Genomic DNA, 16,656 nt, shown 5'->3' on the forward strand with positions numbered 1-16,656 from the left:
TGCCCCCACGCAGACCCAGGCAGGGACCGACCCGCCGGCTCTCCCGGCCCCGCACTCACCCAAGGGGAGGCTGCCCCCACGCAGACCCAGGCAGGGACCGACCCGCCGGCTCTCCCGGCCCCGCACTCACCCAAGGGGAGGCTGCCCCCACGCAGACCCAGGCAGGGACCGACCCGCCGGCTCGCCCGGCCCCGCACTCACCCGAGGGGAGGCTGCCCCCACGCAGACCCAGGCAGGGACCGACCCGCCGGCTCGCCCGGCCCCGCACTCACCCAAGGGGAGGCTGCCCCCACGCAGACCCAGGCAGGGACCGACCCGCCGGCTCTCCCGGCCCCGCACTCACCCGAGGGGAGGCTGCCCCCACGCAGACCCAGGCAGGGACCGACCCGCCGGCTCGCCCGGCCCCGCACTCACCGAAGGGGAGGCTGCCCCCACGCAGACCCAGGCAGGGACCGACCCGCCGGCTCTCCCGGCCCCGCACTCACCCAAGGGGAGGCTGCCCCCACGCAGACCCAGGCAGGGACCGACCCGCCGGCTCGCCCGGCCCCGCACTCACCCAAGGGGAGGCTGCCCCCACGCAGACCCAGGCAGGGACCGACCCGCCGGCTCTCCCGGGCCCCGCACTCACCCAAGGGGAGGCTGCCCCCGCGCAGACCCAGGCAGGGGCCGACCCGCCGGCTCTCCCGGCCCCGCACTCACCCGAGGGGAGGCTGCCCCCGCGCAGACCCAGGCAGGGGCCGACCCGCCGGCTCTCCCGGCCCCGCACTCACCCGAGGGGAGGCTGCCCCCGCGCAGACCCAGGCAGGGACCGACCCGCCGGCTCGCCCGGGCCCCGCCCGCGCAGACCCAGGCAGGGACTCACCCTTGACGGCTTCGCCCCGGTTGAGCTGGATCTCGCCCTCGCCCTGCGGCGCGTAGCTCTTGACCACGATGAAGCGGCGGCCGGGCACGGCGCTGTACAGCTTGCGCTTGGGGCCGCGGGGCGCGGCGGGGGGCGCGGCGGGGCGGGCGGGCTCGGGCCCCGGGCCCGGGGGGGCGGCGCTCGGGCTGTAAACGAAGACGTAGGTGATGGTGCTGATGCCCGGCAGCGCGCAGCCCGGCCCGCCCGGGGGCAGCGCCATGGCGCGGGGCTCAGCGCAGCCCTCGCTCGGCGCCGGCCCGGCCCGGGCCCCGGGGGCCGCCCCCCGCCCGCGGCTCCAGGGCTCCGCGCCGCCCGCCCGCGGGCTGCCGCCGCCGCATGGCCCGGCCCGGGGCTCTCGGCTGCTCCGGCGCTCGCGGCAGGCAGGGCCGGGCGGCAGGTGCCTCCGGCGGCCGCGCTCCGCCCCTCTGCGGGCGGCGGGCGGGGACTGGCCCCCCGGCCCGCCCGGCCCCTCCGACGGCGGCACCGGCTCGGCGGCCGCGGCGTGTGGGGCAGAGACACGTGCCGGGCGCCGGGGGGGCTGTGCTGGGGGTAGGGGCTGAGAGCGGGGGTGGGGCCTGGGGGGGGCGGGGAAGGGGGGTAGGGGCTGAGAGCGGGGGTGGGGCCTGGGGGGGGCGGGGAAGGGGGGGCTTTGCTGGGGGGTAGGGGCTGAGAGCGGGGGTGGGGCCTGGGGGGGGCGGGGAAGGGGGGGCTTTGCTGGGGGGTAGGGGCTGAGAGCGGGGGTGGGGCCTGGGGGGGCGGGGAAGGGGGGTAGGGGCTGAGAGCGGGGGTGGGGCCTGGGGGGGGCGGGGAAGGGGGGTAGGGGCTGAGAGCGGGGGTGGGGCCTGGGGGGGCGGGGAAGGGGGGGCTGTGCTTGGGGGTAGGGGCTGAGAGCGGGGGCGGGGCCTGGGCTGGGGGCGGGGAAGGGGGGGCTGTGCTGGGGGGTAGGAGCTGAGAGCGGGGGCAGGGCCTGGGGTGGGGGCGGGGAAGGGGGCTGGAAGGGGGGGCTGCGCTGGGGGTAGGGGCTGAGTGCGGGGGTGGGGCCTGGGGTGGGGGCAGGGAAGGGGGCTGGAAGGGGGGGCTGTGCTGGGGGGTAGGGGCTGAGTGCGGGGGTGGGGGCGGGGAAGGGGGCTGGAAGGGGGGGTTGTGCTGGGGGGTAGGGGCTGAGAGCGGGGGCGGGGCCTGGGGTGGGGGCGGGGAAGGGGGGGCTGTGCTGGGGGTAGGGGCTGAGAGCGGGGCGGGGCCGGGGACTGGAAGGGGGCCTGTGCTGGGGGGTAGGGGCTGAGAGCGGGGGTGGAGCCTGGGGGGGCGGGGAAGGGGGGGCTGTGCTGGGGGGTAGGGGCTGAGAGCGGGGGCGGGGCCTGGGCTGGGGGCGGGGAAGGGGGGGCTGTGCTGGGGGCTAGGGGCTGAGAGCGAGGCGGGGCCGGGGGCTGGAAGGGGGGCTGTGCTGGGGGGTAGGGGCTGAGAGCGAGGCGGGGCCGGGGGCTGGAAGGGGGGCTGTGCTGGGGGGTAGGGGCTGAGTGCAGAGGTGGGGCCTGGGCAGAGGGCTGGGATAGGGGCTAGGGGTTGTGCCCGGGACTGGGGGAATAGGGGCTGAGTGTGGAGGTGGGGCCTGAGCTGGGAGGGGCTGGGGGGATAGGAGTTGGGAGCGGAGGGGGGGCATGCTGGGGAGATAGGGGATGGGACTGGAGGTGGGGGCTGAACTGGGGGTTGGGAGATAGGGACTGGGCGGGGGGGGAGGAGGGGAGTAGTGCCGGGTGCTGGGCTGATAGGGGCTGGGAGATGGGGCTGTGCCGGGGGGGGGGGGTTATAGGGGCTGGGAGATGGGGCTGTGCCGGGGGGGGGTGATAGGGGCTGGGAGATGGGGCTGTGCCGGGGGGGGGTGATAGGGGCTGGGAGATGGGGCTGTGCCGGGGGGGGGGGCGTGATAGGGGCTGGGGGATGGGGCTGTGCCGGGGGGGGGGGGGCGTGATAGGGGCTGGGGGATGGGGCTGTGCCGGGGGGGGGGGTAATAGGGGCTGGGAGATGGGGCTGTGCCGGGGGGGGGGGTGATAGGGGCTGGGAGATGGGGCTGTGCCGGGGGGGGTGATAGGGGCTGGGAGATGGGGCTGTGCCGGGGGGGGGGTGATAGGGGCTGGGAGATGGGGCTGTGCCGGGGGGGGTGATAGGGGCTGGGAGATGGGGCTGTGCTGGGGGGGGTGATAGGGGCTGGGAGATGGGGCTGTGCCGGGGGGGCGTGATAGGGGCTGGGGGATGGGGCTGTGCCGGGGGGCGGTGATAGGGGCTGGGGGATGGGGCTGTGCCGGGGGGGCGTGATAGGGGCTGGGAGATGGGGCTGTGCCGGGGGGGGTGATAGGGGCTGGGAGATGGGGCTGTGCCGGGGGGGGGGTGATAGGGGCTGGGGGATGGGGCTGTGCCGCGGGGGGTGATAGGGGCTGGGAGATGGGGCTGTGCCAGGGGGGGGGTGATAGGGGCTGGGAGATGGGGCTGTGCCGGGGGGGGGGAGGGGCTGCGCCGGGGGGGGAGGAATTGGTGCCTGGGGGGTGTTGGGAGCCGGTGCCAGGGTGATGGTGCAGGGAGTGGGGCAGTGCCGGGATAGCGAGGGGGCCTGGCCGGGGGGGGGGCAGAGCCGCATTGTGCAGGGGGAGGCACAGGGCGTGGGAAGCGAGGGCAGAGCCCAGAGGAGAAGGGGGCAGCGCCATGGGGCGAGCCGGGTTAGGGTTTGTATGGGAAGCAGGAGGCAGTGCCCGGGGCGAAGGAGGGTTGTGAGGGAGGTCAGGGCAGTGTCTGGGGGAGGTGGTGGGAGCAGGGCCCAAGGGAGGCCTGCGAGAGAAGGGGGGCAGTGCCCAGGTGGGGGGGGCAGGGCCCAAGGGAGGCCTGAGGGAGAAGGGGGGCAGGTCCCAGGTGGGGGGGGCAGGGCCCAAGGGAGGCCTGCGGGAGAAGGGGGGCAGTGCCCAAGGGAGGCCTGCGAGAGAAGGGGGGCAGTGCCCAGGTGGGGGGGGCAGGGCCCAAGGGAGGCCTGAGGGAGAAGGGGGGCAGGTCCCAGGTGGGGGGGGCAGGGCCCAAGGGAGGCCTGCGGGAGAAGGGGGGCAGGTCCCAGGTGGGGGGGGCAGGGCCCTAGGGAGGCCTGCGGGAGAAGGGGGGCAGTGCCCAGGTGGGGGGGGCAGGGCCCAAGGGAGGCCTGAGGGAGAAGGGGGGCAGGTCCCAGGTGGGGGGGGCAGGGCCCAAGGGAGGCCTGAGGGAGAAGGGGGGCAGTGCCCAGGTGGGGGGGGGGCAGGGCCCAAGGGAGGCCTGCGGGAGAAGGGGGGCAGTGCCCAGGTGGGGGGGGCAGGGCCCAAGGGAGGCCTGTGGGAGAAGGGGGGCAGGTCCCAGGTGGGGGGGGCAGGGCCCAAGGGAGGCCTGAGGGAGAAGGGGGGCAGTGCCCAGGTGGGGGGGGCAGGGCCCAAGGGAGGCCTGAGGGAGAAGGGGGGCAGTGCCCAGGTGGGGGGGGGGCAGGGCCCAAGGGAGGCCTGCGGGAGAAGGGGGGCAGTGCCCAGGTGGGGGGGGCAGGGCCCAAGGGAGGCCTGTGGGAGAAGGGGGGCAGTGCCCAGGTGGGGGGGCAGGGCCCAAGGGAGGCCTGTGGGAGAAGGGGGGCAGTGCCCAGGTGGGGGGGGCAGGGCCCAAGGGAGGCCTGCGGGAGAAGGGGGGCAGTGCCCAGGTGGGGGGGGCAGGGCCCAAGGGAGGCCTGCGGGAGAAGGGGGGCAGGTCCCAGGTGGGGGGGGCAGGGCCCAAGGGAGGCCTGAGGGAGAAGGGGGGCAGTGCCCAGGTGGGGGGGGGGCAGGGCCCAAGGGAGGCCTGCGGGAGAAGGGGGGCAGTGCCCAGGTGGGGGGGGCAGGGCCCAAGGGAGGCCTGCGGGAGAAGGGGGGCAGTGCCCAGGTGGGGGGGGCAGGGCCCTAGGGAGGCCTGAGGGAAAAGGGGGGCAGTGCCCAGGTGGGGGGGGGGCAGGGCACAAGGGAGGCCTGCGGGAGAAGGAGGGCAGGGCCCAGGTGGGGGGGGCAGGGCCCAAGGGAGGCCTGCGGGAGAAGGGGGGCAGTGCCCAGGTGGGGGGGGCAGGGTCCAAGGGAGGCCTGAGGGAGAAGGGGGGCAGTGCCCAGGTGGGGGGGGCAGGGCCCTAGGGAGGCCTGCGGGAGAAGGGGGGCAGGGCCCAGGTGGGGGGGGGCAGGGCCCAGGTGGGGGGGGGCAGAGCCCTAGGGAGGCCTGAGGGAGAAGGGGGGCAGTGCCCAGGTGGGGGGGGCAGGGCCCAAGGGAGGCCTGAGGGAGAAGGGGGGCAGTACCCAGGTGGGGGGGGCAGGGCCCTAGGGAGGCCTGCGGGAGAAGGGGGGCAGTGCCCAGGTGGGGGGGGGCAGGGCCCAGGTGGGGGGGGGGCAGGGCCCTAGGGAGGCCTGAGGGAGAAGGGGGGCAGTGCCCAGGTGGGGGGGGCAGGGCCCAAGGGAGGCCTGAGGGAGAAGGGGGGCAGTACCCAGGTGGGGGGGGCAGGGCCCTAGGGAGGCCTGCGGGAGAAGGGGGGCAGTGCCCAGGTGGGGGGGGCAGGGCCCTAGGGAGGCCTGAGGGAGAAGGGGGGCAGTACCCAGGTGGGGGGGGCAGGGCCCTAGGGAGGCCTGCGGGAGAAGGGGGGCAGTGCCCAGGTGGGGGGGGCAGGGCCCTAGGGAGGCCTGAGGGAGAAGGGGGGCAGTACCCAGGTGGGGGGGGCAGGGCCCTAGGGAGGCCTGCGGGAGAAGGGGGGCAGTGCCCAGGTGGGGGGGGCAGGGCCCTAGGGAGGCCTGAGGGAGAAGGGGGGCAGTGCACAGGTGGGGGGGGCAGGGCCCTAGGGAGGCCTGAGGGAGAAGGGGGGCAGTGCCCAGGTGGGGGGGGCAGGGCCCAAGGGAGGCCTGAGGGAGAAGGGGGGCAGTGCCCAGGTGGGGGGGCAGGGCCCAAGGGAGGCCTGCGGGAGAAGGAGGGCAGGGCCCAGGTGGGGGGGGGCAGGGCCCAGGTGGGGGGGGCAGGGCCCTAGGGAGGCCTGAGGGAGAAGGGGGGCAGTGCCCAGGTGGGGGGGGCAGGGCCCAAGGGAGGCCTGAGGGAGAAGGGGGGCAGTACCCAGGTGGGGGGGGCAGGGCCCTAGGGAGGCCTGCGGGAGAAGGGGGGCAGTGCCCAGGTGGGGGGGGCAGGGCCCTAGGGAGGCCTGAGGGAGAAGGGGGGCAGTGCCCAGGTGGGGAGGGCAGGGCCCTAGGGAGGCCTGCGGGAGAAGGGGGGGCAGGGCCCTAGGGAGGCCTGAGGGAGAAGGGGGGCAGTGCCCAGGTGGGGGGGGCAGGGCCCAAGGGAGGCCTGAGGGAGAAGGGGGGCAGTACCCAGGTGGGGGGGGCAGGGCCCTAGGGAGGCCTGCGGGAGAAGGGGGGGCAGGGCCCAGGTGGGGGGGGGGCAGGGCCCTAGGGAGGCCTGAGGGAGAAGGGGGGCAGTGCCCAGGTGGGGGGGGCAGGGCCCAAGGGAGGCCTGAGGGAGAAGGGGGGCAGTACCCAGGTGGGGGGGGCAGGGCCCTAGGGAGGCCTGCGGGAGAAGGGGGGCAGTGCCCAGGTGGGGGGGGCAGGGCCCTAGGGAGGCCTGAGGGAGAAGGGGGGCAGTGCCCAGGTGGGGGGGGCAGGGCCCTAGGGAGGCCTGAGGGAGAAGGGGGGCAGTGCCCAGGTGGGGGGGGCTGTGCCTGGTGGCTTGCATGAGAGGTGGAGAAAGGTGAGTGTCAGCCCCCCCCTTGTGCTGAGGATCTGTGCCCCTCCTGCGCTGAGAATCTCCCGCTGCCCTCTGATGAGCCAGCCTCCCCCCCCCCCCCCAGTGCTGCTCTGGCCCCCTCCCAGCAGGCTCCTGTGCGTGGCTGCAGGGAGCAGGGCTGGGACGCCGGTGGAATATTAACACAGCCTGTCAGCAGGCGAGCGAGCGGCGGGAGGGGACTGGCGCGTGGGCAGGGCAGAGTGATGGAGAGAGCAGGGTGGGGCATGCGGAGAAAGGGGGCACAGAGGGGTCTGACCGGGGAATGGGACAGGTGGAGGCATTGGGGGGCAGGGCAGAGTGGTGGAGAGAGCAGGGTGGGGCATGCGGGGAAAGGGGGCACAGAGGGGTCTGACCGGGGAAGGGGACAGGTGGAGGCATTGGGGGGCAGGGCAGAGTGGTGGAGAGAGCAGGGTGGGGCATGCGGAGAAAGGGGTCTGACTGGGGAAGGGGACAGGTGGAGGCATTGGGGGGGCAGGGCAGAGTGATGGAGAGAGCAGGGTGGGGCATGCGGAGAAAGGGGGCACAGAGGGGTCTGACCGGGGAAGGGGACAGGTGGAGGCATTGGGGGGCAGGGCAGAGTGGTGGAGAGAGCAGGGTGGGGCATGCGGAGAAAGGGGTCTGACCAGGGAAGGGGACAGGTGGAGGCATTGGGGGGGCAGGGCAGAGTGGTGGAGAGAGCAGGGGGCATGCGGAGAAAGGGGTCTGACCGGGGAAGGGGACAGGTGGAGGCATTGGGGGGGCAGGGCAGAGTGGTGGAGAGAGCAGGGTGGGGCATGCGGAGAAAGGGGTCTGACCGGGGAAGGGGACAGGTCGAGGCATTGGGGGGCAGGGCAGAGTGGTGGAGAGAGCAGGGTGGGGCATGCGGAGAAAGGGGTCTGACCGGGGAAGGGGACAGGTGGAGGCATTGGGGGGCAGGGCAGAGTGGTGGAGAGAGCAGGGGGCATGCGGAGAAAGGGGTCTGACCGGGGAAGGGGACAGGTGGAGGCATTGGGGGGGCAGGGCAGAGTGGTGGAGAGAGCAGGGTGGGGCATATGGAGAAAGGGGTCTGACCAGGGAAGGGGACAGGTGGAGGCATTGGGGGGGCAGGGCAGAGTGGTGGAGAGAGCAGGGTGGGGCATATGGAGAAAGGGGTCTGACCGGGGAAGGGGACAGGTGGAGGCATTGGGGGGCAGGGCAGAGTGGTGGAGAGAGCAGGGGGCATGCGGAGAAAGGGGTCTGACCGGGGAAGGGGACAGGTGGAGGCATTGGGGGGCAGGGCAGAGTGGTGGAGAGAGCAGGGTGGGGCATGCGGAGAAAGGGGTCTGACCGGGGAAGGGGACAGGTGGAGGCATTGGGGGGCAGGGCAGAGTGGTGGAGAGAGCAGGGTGGGGCATGCGGAGAAAGGGGTCTGACCGGGGAAGGGGACAGGTGGAGGCATTGGGGGGGCAGGGCAGAGTGGTGGAGAGAGCAGGGTGGGGCATATGGAGAAAGGGGTCTGACCGGGGAAGGGGACAGGTGGAGGCATTGGGGGGCAGGGCAGAGTGGTGGAGAGAGCAGGGGGCATGCGGAGAAAGGGGTCTGACCGGGGAAGGGGACAGGTGGAGGCATTGGGGGGCAGGGCAGAGTGGTGGAGAGAGCAGGGTGGGGCATGCGGAGAAAGGGGTCTGACCGGGGAAGGGGACAGGTGGAGGCATTGGGGGGGCAGGGCAGAGTGGTGGAGAGAGCAGGGTGGGGCATATGGAGAAAGGGGTCTGACCAGGGAAGGGGACAGGTGGAGGCATTGGGGGGCAGGGCAGAGTGGTGGAGAGAGCAGGGTGGGGCATGCGGAGAAAGGGGTCTGACCGGGGAAGGGGACAGGTGGAGGCATTGGGGGGGCAGGGCAGAGTGGTGGAGAGAGCAGGGTGGGGCATATGGAGAAAGGGGTCTGACCAGGGAAGGGGACAGGTGGAGGCATTGGGGGGGCAGCTCTGATGGCTTGCAGCCCCAGCACCACCATTCCCAGGGCCCCCTGGACTTGCCAGCACCATCCTCCTGCTACCTGCCCTGGGGACTGGGGCTGCACACTTAGGAAGGGGGCTTGATTGTCCTTGGGTCAGGTGTTCTCAGGGGTACCACTCGATGGGCTCTCCTCCCACTCCACACGGGTTGGGGAATTCCTTGGATGTGCAGCCAGGTGGGGGTACAACAGGCCCCCGGGGCAAGACAGCATCTCGCGTCGCTCCCCAAATCACTGTCTGGCAGCCCCGCCCCCCGAGAAAGAAGGCGGGTTAATCTAGACCTGTAAGAGAATTGGTCGATCCGTCTGTCTGTCCAAAACTCCCTCAATGGGAAGAGCTAGGACCACCCAATTCGGGTGCAGCTTCCTCTGATCATAACTTAAGGCAACATGAGGATCCGGTTGTGCCAGGACAATGGGGTGTCGGGAATGGGGGGGCTTCTCAGAAACCCACACAGAGAAGAGACTCAACAGGCAGGTGAAAGGGGCTGCTTGGGGCACCCATTAGTTCCCCCTTCCTAACACACACTCCCCTGCCCAGAGCCCCTCTCACCCCCAACCCTGACTCCTGCACCCCCACACTCCCTGAGCCGCTCCCCTCTAGATCCGTAGGGGACAGTGCTGGCTGTTCCCCTCATCAGAGAGCGAGGGGAAAGCGCCCAGTTTGCTGCCTTCCTCCCTCTGAGCTGTGCACATTGCTCTCACAGCTTGACAGGGACGGGAAAGAGAAGAACAAGCAGCCCTAGCATGACTCTTGGCTTTGGCCACCCTCCCCTCTCACCTTCCGCCTGCCCAGAGCCCCTTCTCACCCCCATCCCCGGTTCCTGCACCCCCACATCCACAGCCCCTGCCCTGGCCTCTCCTTGAAGACCCAAGCAACGCTGGGTAACTGCTAGTACTTCAGCAAAACACAGAATGGCAAGGCACAAAGCATTTAAGCAAAGTCTTTCCTCGCACTCAGCCCCACTCACAGACTGGCCGGGCAGGGCTCAGAGCTGCTGTCCCTGCAATGAAAGAAATAACCCGCCGTGAGAAGAATTGGGAATCTCGCCTTCCAGATGCCCCCGGAGGTACTAGTGAGGGGTTGGTTATTAGCAGTGGATAGCTGGCTTTGTAAGGGCCAGGAGGCCGCCATAGGACTGGCTTGCTAGGCAAGGAGGTTGTGGACTTCTCAACACCTCTGAATAGCCTCCCGTGCAGTGTCAGAGGCGTCAGTGGTCACAGGGCGCGTGGGTGCCAAAGACCCACGGGGCTAAGAGACTGCAGTCTGGGACTCCTCGGTAGCGTTCTTTGAAATGCCTGAAGTGCCCCACGGGGCAGTCAGGCACAACCGCAGGCTACACCGGTAAGATGATGGTGTCCAGAAGAGGGATTCAGGTGTATTAGGAGCTAGGGACTTTTGGGGAAAGCTGATCTAGGAAGGATGGGCTCCACCTAAATCAAATAAAGCCAGATTGCTGTCATGGAAAATTACAAATGCTGTAGAGGAGTTTTAAACTAAGGACGGAAGGGGGAGCCAGCAAGGGTGGAGGAGCACACGGCTTGGCCAGACTCACCCCTCAGGAGAGGACTGATTAAAGGGGGTACGCTATAGCCTAGTAAAGAGAGGCCAGTTGTTAATACAATAAAAACGGAAGAGAAAAGGGTAGACGAGTCCCATTCAGTTACCTCACATGAAGACAGACAACTAAATACTGACGCATCTTATAGGCGGGAGCTTGAGTGCCTGGTCTCCAATGAGGCTATCAGTATGCCAGGCACCAAAGACATGTGTTGGAATGACAAATCAATGGGACACGGTCATACCAGGGTACACAATATACAGGACTGACAGGATGTGTCACACTGGTGGGGGAGTGGCACTATATGTGGAAGACAGCATAGAATCAAATATAGTAAAACAAGTTCAATGAATAAAACAACCGTAGAATCTCTTTGGATAGAAACTCCAGGCCTGAAAAATAAGAGTAGAGCAGCAGAAATACGCTGCTGACCCCTGAACAGGAAGGGGGCAATTATTGTGAAATGCTCAGGGAGACTAGAGAGGCTACAGAAACACGAATCTCCGGGAAGATGGAGATTTCAACTACTGACTGAGAATGTGTCTTCTCAGAACAGGACGCAGACCAAAACTCTCTAGCCACCATGAATGACTGCGTCTTGGAACAGCTAGTCCTGGAACCCCTAGGGAGAGAGGCAAGTCTTGATTTAGTCAGAAGTGGAGTACAGGGTCTGGTTCAACGTGAATATAGCTGAATACTGTATAATAGTGACTACAATGATATGAAATTAAACATCCTTGTCGGAAGAATACGACAGAAACCCACCACAGGAGCATTTAACCTCAAAAAGGAAACTGCATACAAATGAGAAAGCTAGTTAAACAGAAATTAAAATGAACATTCACAAGAGGAAATTCCTGAAAATTGCAAAACTAACAGGCACAGAATGTATGTCCACTACAAATAACAAAATATGGTAAGAGAACCCCAAAAAGCCCACCTTGCAACTATGGCTAAACAAAAGAGTAAAAGAGGCAGGAAGAGACAAAAAGACATCCTTCTAAAAACAAAGCCAATCCTGAGGAAAACAGGAGCATGAACTTTGGCAAGTCAAGTGCAACAGTATGGTTATGCAGGCGAAAAAAGAAAACGTGAAAAGCAACTAGCAAAAGACACAAACTAATACACAGATGTAAGTCCATCAGAAGCAGGAAGCTGCCAAGCGAACAGTGGAGGCACTGGATGATCAAGATGCTAATGGACCACTCAAGGAAGACAAGTGCATTGCAAAGAGGCTACATACATTGGGTGCATCCATCTTCATTGGGAGGATGGGAGGGGGGTTGCCAGACCTGAGCCATATTTGTTAAATGACTGATCTGAGGAACTGCTCCAGATTCGGGTGCCAACAGAGGAGATTTTAGGGCAAATGGATCCATTAAACAGTAATAAGTCACCAGGATGGCATTCCCCCGCATCCTAAAACAGGGCTGAGGAGCCTTTTTTGGGTTGGGGCCACTGAACCATAGAAAAATCATTTGGGGTCTACACACAAGTGAGAAACCCCCACCCCTCACCAGCATGGACTCCCCAGTGCTGGAGGGAGCCCCTCGCCTCGGGCTGGATCCAGGCAAGCCAGGACCTTAGGTTCCCCATCCCTGTCCTGAAGGAATTCAGATATGAAATTGCAGAACAGCTGCCTGTGTTTTGTGATCTGGCGCGTAACCAGCCGACTGGAGAGTAGCTAATGTGATGCTTTGGAAGAAATCCTGGCAGTTACAGGGTCAAACCCCTAACCTCTAATCATGAACTGAATGATCAGACACAAGTAAACATGATGCAGGTGATGAGTCAATGCGGCTTTTGTAAAAGGAAATCATGCCTCACCAATGTATTAGAATATTCCGAGGGTGTCAACAAACGTGGACAAGGTGATCCAGTGGATACAGTGAACGTGGACTTTCAAAAAGCTTTTGGCAAGGTCCCTCTTAAAGTAAGCAGTCATGGGACATGAGGGGAGATCCTCTCATGAATCAGAAACTGGTTAAAGATAGGAAACAAAGAGAAAGAATAAATGGTCATTTTCACGGTGGAGAGATGTAAAGAGCAGGGTCTCTTGGCTTCATACTGGGACCCGGCTATTCAACATACTCACAAATGAGCTGGAGAAAGATTGACAACATTTGCAGATGATACAAAATGACTCAAGATAGTTAAGTCCAAAGCAGAATGCAAAGAGTTACAAAGAGCTCTCACAAAAGCAGAGGAGTGGGCAACACAAGGGCAGATGGAATTCAGGGCTGATAAAAGGAATGCACATTAGAAACATCATCCCAACTAGACTTTCTAAATGATGGCACCTAAATTAGCTGGTACCACTTCAAGAAAGCGATTTTGGAGTCATTGTGGAGAGCTCGCTCCAAATACAGCAGCAGTCAACAGAATGTTAGGAAACGTTACGGAAGTGAGAGATAATACAGCTAAAACATCCCAATGACAGTATCATAACAATACAGCTAAAATATCATCATAAATGAGGGAGGAAAATTGTTCTCCTTGGCCTCTGAGGATAGAGCAAGAAGCAATGGGCTTACGCTGCAGCCAGGGAGGTTGGACATCAGGAAAACTTCCTAGCTTTCAGGGTGGTTAAACACTGGGATAAGTTGCCTGGGGGCGTTGTGGAATCTCCATCACTGGAGAGATTTAAGAGCAGGTGCTTGGCCCTGCCATGAGGGCAGGGACTGGACTTGATGACCTCTCAAGGTCCCTTCTATGTTCTGTGGTTCTATGGGGTGCTGGCACCCAGAGGGGGATCGGGGTGCAGGCTCCCTGTCAGGCAGCTCCTTGTCAGCGGTGCAGCCGGGCTAAGGCAGGCTCTTGTGGCGCCTAGGGAGGGCATGTGGCTCTCCACTCTGCCTCTCTCTGCAGGCAGTGCCTCCACAGAACCCATTGGCCAATTCCCGGCCAATGGGCAGTTGGGGGCCATGCTCGTAGGCAGGCGCAGCTCATGGAGACACTGCCCTCCCCCTCCCCAGGGCTCCAGAGGTGTGGGCCAGAGCAGGCAGGGAGCCTCCCTTAGGGGCTGCCCTGCTGTGCCCTGGAGACAGCGATTGACTGGGAGCGTCTCCGAGATTGACCGATCGATCGCAGTCGAGTGGCTGGTGATCACTGGGCTAGTGTGACGATCCCGCATGTCAGGAGGCCGCCGGCACCCACACACTAACACAATCCAGAGTCGGATGCAGTGCAGCGCACGGGACAGCAGCATGCCTCTGGAAAAGGCGCGCACCAGGGAGGGGGCCAGTGCCATGCCGGTGGTGAGTAAGTGAGAAGCTCCAAGATCATCCTGGCAAATGACCCCTCGACACCCAGCCAAGGACAATACAAACTCCCAGGGTCACTGCCAACTGGACCTGGGGGAAATTCCTTCCCACCCCCAAATCTGACAATCAGACTCCACATGTGTGAGCAAGAACCAGCCAGCTGTGCACCTGAGAGAGCGTGTGCTCGGCCCGCCTGAGAGCTGGGCCCCCTCGCCAGCCAGACAGCCCCGATGCAGCAGAGGAAGGAGATGATCAAACCCTGGGGGAAGATTCCTTCCCGCCTCCTTCAGGGGCCAACCGACTCCCTGGAGCTGGAGCTGTTAAGAACTTAAGACACAGCCAAGCAGCGAGTTTGGGGGCTGCTGCATTCTGCCCCCACCTGCCTTCCCCACATCTGCCACTCAGGTTGTGAGCAAAACCTGTCCCGTGGGCTGCACTGTGTCCAGCAGTGAGCCCACAAGAAGCCACGGCCTCCCTGGACGTACAGGGGACCGGCAGCCCTCTGTGCCCCAGTCTGGTGGATGGCATTCCCAGCAAAATGCCTCAGTGGCACAGAAGTGTCCCACGTCCCGTGCCACTCGGTCCCATTGTCCTTTGCTTTGGGCTGGAGCCTCTTGCCCTGGGACACCAGCAATTGTTCTGCGAGCCTCTGGCCCCCGCCCCCCAACACACACACACTCGTATGTTATTGCACTGAACAGCTCGGTCCCCTTGCACGGCCCCACGTGTCGTCTTGCACCCGGGGGTCAGTGTCACTGTGCCCTGGCTGCACTTAGCAGGTCCCACTGTTGGAGATGAGTGCTCCTCATCCCTGGCTGACAGTCCCTGGGCTCCTGCTGCTAGAGCTGGTCCCACTGCCCTCCGAGGGGACGGATGAGAGGGCAAGGCCCCATAACTGAGCCCCATAACCCACTCCTGCCTGTCTCCTGACGCAGTGAGGCCTGCCCCGATGGGCTCGAATTAGTGGCTGGTTGCACTGCGTTCCGTGCAGATGCAAGGAGGGTTCCCAACCGGACTGGAACCCAACAGGAAACGGGCCCGTCCGTGGGAATTGCAGGGGAGCTGCTCTTCTTGGTACCCGGGAGCTGAAAACAGCCACTCGCTGAGCGCGCACAAGAGCAGTGGAGGAGCGTGGAGCCAGCGACTGGTAACGTGCCTATGTCACAACCCACAGAGTGCGTAGATGGTAATCGAGGTCGTATAGCAATGACCTGTGGGGGTCACAGCGGGCACTGTGGCCGCCCTGGCCCCCTCTGGCTGCTGCTCTACCTGCTCGGCCAGGCCTGTGCGGGTGTGTGTGGGCGGGGCTCCAGCCAGCACGGCCAGGCCCAGGCTGCTCCTTGTGGGGGGGGGGGCCGTTCCCCCGGCCCTTCCGTGCTGCCATCAGCCCTACCCGCCTATCTCCCCGCAGCCCAGCACTCTCCCATCCCCCTGCCACAGGGGTTCTCAAACCTTTCGGCCCAGGGCCCCCGGGTCAATGCAGACCTTTCCGTGGACCACCAGCTGCTAATGCAAACTCGCCGTTAATTACACAATTGCGCCCAGCCATTTTGCTAGTGCTGCAGCGGGGGAGAATGGTTCCATTGACCAGTGAGAAAGGAAATATTAAACGGACTCAGTACTGTAACTCTCATGTTTATCAAACATAAAGTAAAATATTAATTTACGTCCAATACAAAAGGTTCCTGTGTATGGCAGGGGCGGGGGACTTTTTCGGATCGAGGGGAGGGGGGCACTGGCCCACAGAAAAATCAGTTGGGGATCACTCAAGTAAGAAGCAAAAAAAAACCCAAAGCCCAACCCTTACTGATGTGGCCCCCAACTGAGACACTTCACTCCACTGGTGCCCCAGCACCACCGGGGGAGGAGGAAGAACAGGGAGGACCGACATTCAGGGCTTTCTATTGGCCAGATTTATTCTTCTGGGCTTCCAGGGTTAGTGGATTCTGTGAACCCCCCAAGGCTCTGGGGTTGGTACAAAAATGGGGGGTTCAGTGTGCGGGAGAGGGCAGTCAGAGGAATGGGGGTGCAGGATCTGGGCAAGGGTGGAGTGCAAGAGGGGGTGAGGGTGCAAGGTCTGGGTGGGAGGTGGGGTGCAGGAGAGGGGCGAGGGCTCAAGGTCTGGATGGGAGGGACGATGCAGGAGCAGGCTGGGAATAGGGTGTCTGGCCAGGGGGAGGGGCAAGAACAAGAGATGGTGCAGGGTGTAGCCAGGAGGGAGGGTGAAGGAGCGGGCTGCAAGTATAGGGTCTCAGTGGGGTGTAAAGGAGCTGGGGATGCAGGGGTCTGGGCATGAGGGAGTGGGGGCACTTACTTGCCTTCACAAGAGGCTGGAGAGAGGCTGTTCTCAGTCGGGGCAGATGGCGAATGAGGAGCAATAGTCTCAAGTTGCAGTGGGGGAGGTCTAGGTTGGATATTAGGACAAACTATTCCCCTAGGCGGGTCGGGAGCACTGGGATGGGTTACATAGGGAGGGGGTGGCGTCTCCATCCCTAGAGGTGTTTAAGTCCTGGCGTGACAAAGGCCTGGCTGGGCTGATTGAGTTGGGGCTGGTCCTGCTTTGGGCAGGGGGCTGGACTGGATAACTCCTGAGGTCTCTTCCAGCCCTGGGATTCTATGGTTGTATGAATGTAGTGTAAGTAGAAGAAGAGTGCTAGGGGACAAGAGCTGAAAAAACACTGTTCTAGGTCAGCCACGAAGACATTGGCATGTTGTGGGGCCATGTGGGTGCCCCGGCTGTGCCGCTGACTGGCAGGTATAAATTGTCCCCAAATCGGAAATAGCTGTGGGTGAGGACAAGTCACAGAGCTCAGCTGCCAGGTGTGCAGTGGCATCATCGGGGCAGTGTTCCTGACGAGGTAGAGTCCATCCTCAGGTGGAATGTTGGTGGAAAGAGCTTCTGCATCCCCGATGGCTAGGACGGTGCTCTCAGGAAGGTCACTGGGGCGCTGTAGTGTGCTCAGGAAATCAGCAGTGTCTCGAAAGTAGCTAGGAGAGCTGGTAGTATGAGGTCTGAAGAGAGAGGCAACATAGCTAGATAATTCTGCTGTAAGGGTACAGGTGCCTGAGATGATGGGTCATCTGGGATTTCCAGGTTTATGAATCTCGGGTAGCAGATAGAAAACTCCTGGTCAGGGATCTGGGGGTTTGTCTGTGACGATTTGATCCCTTGTTATAGCAGGG

The 16,656-nt window shown here is 64.6% G+C and overlaps 1 protein-coding gene across 8 annotated transcripts in view; it reads right to left on the minus strand.

Annotated features, from left to right (window-relative positions):
- SHANK3 (SH3 and multiple ankyrin repeat domains 3) overlaps window positions 1-16,656 on the minus strand; it is a 708,141-nt gene that overhangs the window by 254,738 nt on the left and 436,747 nt on the right. For all 8 annotated transcript variants that reach the window (XR_012898753.1, XR_012898754.1, XM_075914851.1 and 5 more), the window contains one exon: window positions 863-1,047. Coding sequence is in view for 6 of the 8 variants with exons in the window: in XM_075914851.1 (XP_075770966.1) it covers window positions 863-1,047 (185 nt within the window). In the remaining 2 variants the exon portion in view is untranslated. The remainder of the gene's footprint in view (window positions 1-862; window positions 1,048-16,656) is intronic.

This window comes from Pelodiscus sinensis, unplaced genomic scaffold (genome assembly GCF_049634645.1).
Source record: "Pelodiscus sinensis isolate JC-2024 unplaced genomic scaffold, ASM4963464v1 ctg61, whole genome shotgun sequence".
In the NCBI taxonomy this organism is placed as follows: Eukaryota; Metazoa; Chordata; order Testudines; family Trionychidae; genus Pelodiscus; species Pelodiscus sinensis.